The sequence below is a fragment of the Microtus ochrogaster genome, chromosome 6 (assembly GCF_000317375.1).
Source record: "Microtus ochrogaster isolate Prairie Vole_2 chromosome 6, MicOch1.0, whole genome shotgun sequence".
Taxonomy (NCBI): domain Eukaryota; kingdom Metazoa; phylum Chordata; class Mammalia; order Rodentia; family Cricetidae; genus Microtus; species Microtus ochrogaster.
The window spans coordinates 77,858,966-77,862,426 of record NC_022013.1 but is presented as its reverse complement, the minus strand read 5'-3'; the positions used below and the strand labels follow the sequence as shown (position 1 = coordinate 77,862,426).

Below are 3,461 nucleotides of genomic sequence, written 5' to 3'. Positions count from 1 at the left end.
CCACAGAGAAACCCTGTCTCGAAAAACCAAAAAAAAAAGAAGAACATTCAGGAATACAGTGAAGATTAGTGATTTTGGAAAAATTTCATTTCTATTAATATATGTCTATTTAGCCCCATGAGTCCATTTATCCTTGATGCTAACTCTTTACAGCACTGTCACTCAAAAGTGTCAGGCAACTCAATAAACACAGTGTCATGGGACACGGGTTTTACAAATATTTATCATCAGTGAAAATAACTACTTTAAATGAATTTTAAGATTCTACACAAGAATGATTTTTATTTCTTATAATTTTTATATAAATAATTTTTATTCCTTATAATAAATGTAAATGTCACTATTTCCATATCTGGTTAATATAAAACACCCAAGTGCCCTGAGGCAGCTCTGTAGACACTGAGTCACAGCACTGACCTGTAATGAACATGAGTGACTGTCGGCTTCCTGTATCCAAGGATCCAGGTCTGAATATCTATTGGCTCAGCATTGGGATAAGCTATGGTTGCATCTATTATCCACTGGAGGCCTCTTGATTTGCACTCTGAAGATAAAGAAAAAGTGACTTGAGTTGGGCAAGCTTTCCTGTCCCTGCAGAACAGAATTCACTGAGCAGCTGGAGCTTCCTGATGCACGTGGTTTGAGGTAAGAGGCGTACTTTGCTCCTGCTGCTCCACAGCGCACTTAGCATACAATTAAGGCACTCTTACTATAAAGCAGATTACTTCAAAACAAATAATAGAGCACTATTATTTATTAAACATGCCTCATTCAAATCTTAGGTAAATTATGCACTGGCCAGGTTTCATTATATATTATCATTCCTACACAAATTAGCCCACGGAAGGTCAGAAGGTAAAACATACATCATAAAAATGAAAAGCAGACTTCAAAGCCAAATCAATAAATGTATACAAAAGTCATGATTTATAACAGTAATACTTAGGGGACATTAACCAATACAGGAAATGGAAATAAAATTAAACGTGTTTCTACACACATTATTATTGGCTACTGTTCTTGTTTTAGCAGGCATTACATAAAAACAAAGCACTTCAGCAGGAACGATGAGTAGCCACAGTTGGGGAGGAGACAGGAAAGTGCTGTTTAGACCAGTCCTTCACACACTATTTTGTTCTCATCCATGAACATAAAAGTGAGCGAGAACGGAAGGACTCCCTCCCAGAGAACCCTGGCTTTCAGTGTTTTCAAGTATAGTTATCTGTTCTATGGGTGAAGGCTCTAGACCACCTTCCAGCCTAAATCTAAATTGTATCAGGAGTCAATAATATATTAATTTTCCTTCTTAGGAATTAAAACCAGCTTTAAATACCTTAAAAGATTTTAGAGCAACATTCTAATGGGGATCATTTGTAAGGAGGAACAATTTTTCTCTGAGCATGGTGACACACGTCTGTAAATAATCCCAGCACTTGGGAGACTGTGGCAGGACAGGTCCAAGGTCAGCCGGGGTTACATAACTTTGCCTGGAAAATCAAACCAATCCAAAGCATAAAATAATCAAAACAAATGAACGAATGGGCAGAGAGAAGGGCAGAGGGACAGACGGCAACCATGGTGAAACAGAGCACAGTTGGCAGCTCATCCGGTCATTACAGATTCTCTGAACTTTATGTTTAGGAATTTTCATGATGAAAGGAAGTGTAAACAGCCCAGGAGAGTTCAGCTCAGGGCGAGTTATCGTACAACTCATCAATAAACAAGCAGAAAATCCGGATACTTTTAAAGGCCATCGGGCAGAAAAGAATTCTGACATGTACCTGGTGCACACACTAAACACAAAGGTAGGGTTTACGTTCATAAAGGATAAAATACTAATGAATCTGACCACCACAGAAAACAGTGGAAAATGTCAAATATCAAAAAATAAAAACCAAGCCGGGCGGTGGTGGCGCACGCCTTTAATCCCAGCACTCGGGAGGCAGAGGCAGGCGGATCTCTGGGAGTTCGAGGCCAGCCTGGTCTACAAGAGCTAGTTCCGGGACGGGCACCAAAGCTACTGAGAAACCCTGTTTCGAAAAACCAAAAAAAATAAAATAAAATAAAAACCAGTAAAATACTTTTCAGGTATTCTGATGACTTAATATTTAAATATATTAACTATGGATAAATAATAAACTCCTTTCTTATAAATAGAAATCGTGGCTATCTGAAAGAAAAGTCTCTTTTCTCATTCCTACGCAACTGTTAACACATTGTCCTTTCTTTGAGAGCTGAACTACCCTGGGCACTGCCTGGGTGGACTGTGCAAACAGCAGTCTTTTTAATGGGACTAATTATGTTTGGAAGACCTTTGCTTCCAGCTCTGGCCTGCAAGACACTGCCACAATGTCTCTCCGGCAGGGAAGCTACTCTGAACTTTCCTTTCTATTAAGAGACTCTTTAAATTTGCCTTTTTAATAGATAATGAAAGATTAAGAAAGCTGACTGCCAAGCAGCTGCTTGGAAAAAGCCAACGAAAGGGAAAATGCAGTGCAATGTCCTGGGCATTATTTCTACATCTGCTCTGTACAGAATCCGAGACATTTCTGAGAGCCACTCATTTCAACATTTACTTAAATAATACCAAAAGAATTTAAAAATGCTATTAAAGAAACTGGCCTTGTGAGTCTCTTTGAGCTGCTTATCAAACACTTTTGAAGAAGATGCTCTTGCTATTGCAAGCATAGCTCTGGGAGACTTCAGAGCTTGCGGGCCCAGGGAGCTGCATCACTGAGCGTTGCTTACTCTTTCTTGGCTATTAAAACAGTATGTGTTCATGACCTTAGAACTCTGGAAAACGAGACACACTGTACAGCTCATTGGACAATCTCTGCTAACATGCTGGTGTCTTTCCTGTCCCTCATTTCCTGTTGTCTGATGCTCACATTATTTTCACAAGACTTGTATGCATCCCTCCCACACACACCCTGTACAGCATAAGTACTTTGCCAGGCACCCAAACTCTCCGTATGCAGCAGCTGTGTGGCTGTGTTACACAGACATGTGGGAATTTGCTTACCCATTCTCCCTCTGGCTGATTTATTATATATAAGCCTGTGACAAATTTGCTTTACTTATATTTGGATTATGATTATTGCTTTTTGACACAAAGCCTCATTTTGTAACCTAGGCTGACCTAGAATTTACTGTAGCCTAGGTTGTCCTTGAACTCAATGCAATCCTCCTCCTCCTCAGATTCACCAGTGCTGGAGTTACTGACTTAGGTTGTTTCCTTTTGATAATTATGTAGTAGGGTGACTGAGTTGTTTATTAATACCCTAAGGGTCTCAAATACTGACAAGTTACACTAACTTTGTTGCCTATTAAAGCAAACAAAACCTTCTAGATTTAGTAAGTAAAAAGTAACTTGCATCATTAGAGGTAGAAGTCGCCCTGAGTAACAGCACAGACAGGCAAACATCTCTGACTATGCAGTGTCACCCTGAGTAACAGCACAG

General features: G+C 39.6%; 1 protein-coding gene across 2 annotated transcripts in view; it reads right to left on the bottom strand.

Annotated features, from left to right (window-relative positions):
- Window positions 1–3,461, bottom strand: part of Lpgat1 (lysophosphatidylglycerol acyltransferase 1) — a 66,649-nt gene that overhangs the window by 23,382 nt on the left and 39,806 nt on the right. For both annotated transcript variants that reach the window (XM_005348888.2, XM_013346950.2), the window contains exon 6: window positions 418–544. In XM_005348888.2, the coding sequence (XP_005348945.1) occupies window positions 418–544 (127 nt within the window). The remainder of the gene's footprint in view (window positions 1–417; window positions 545–3,461) is intronic.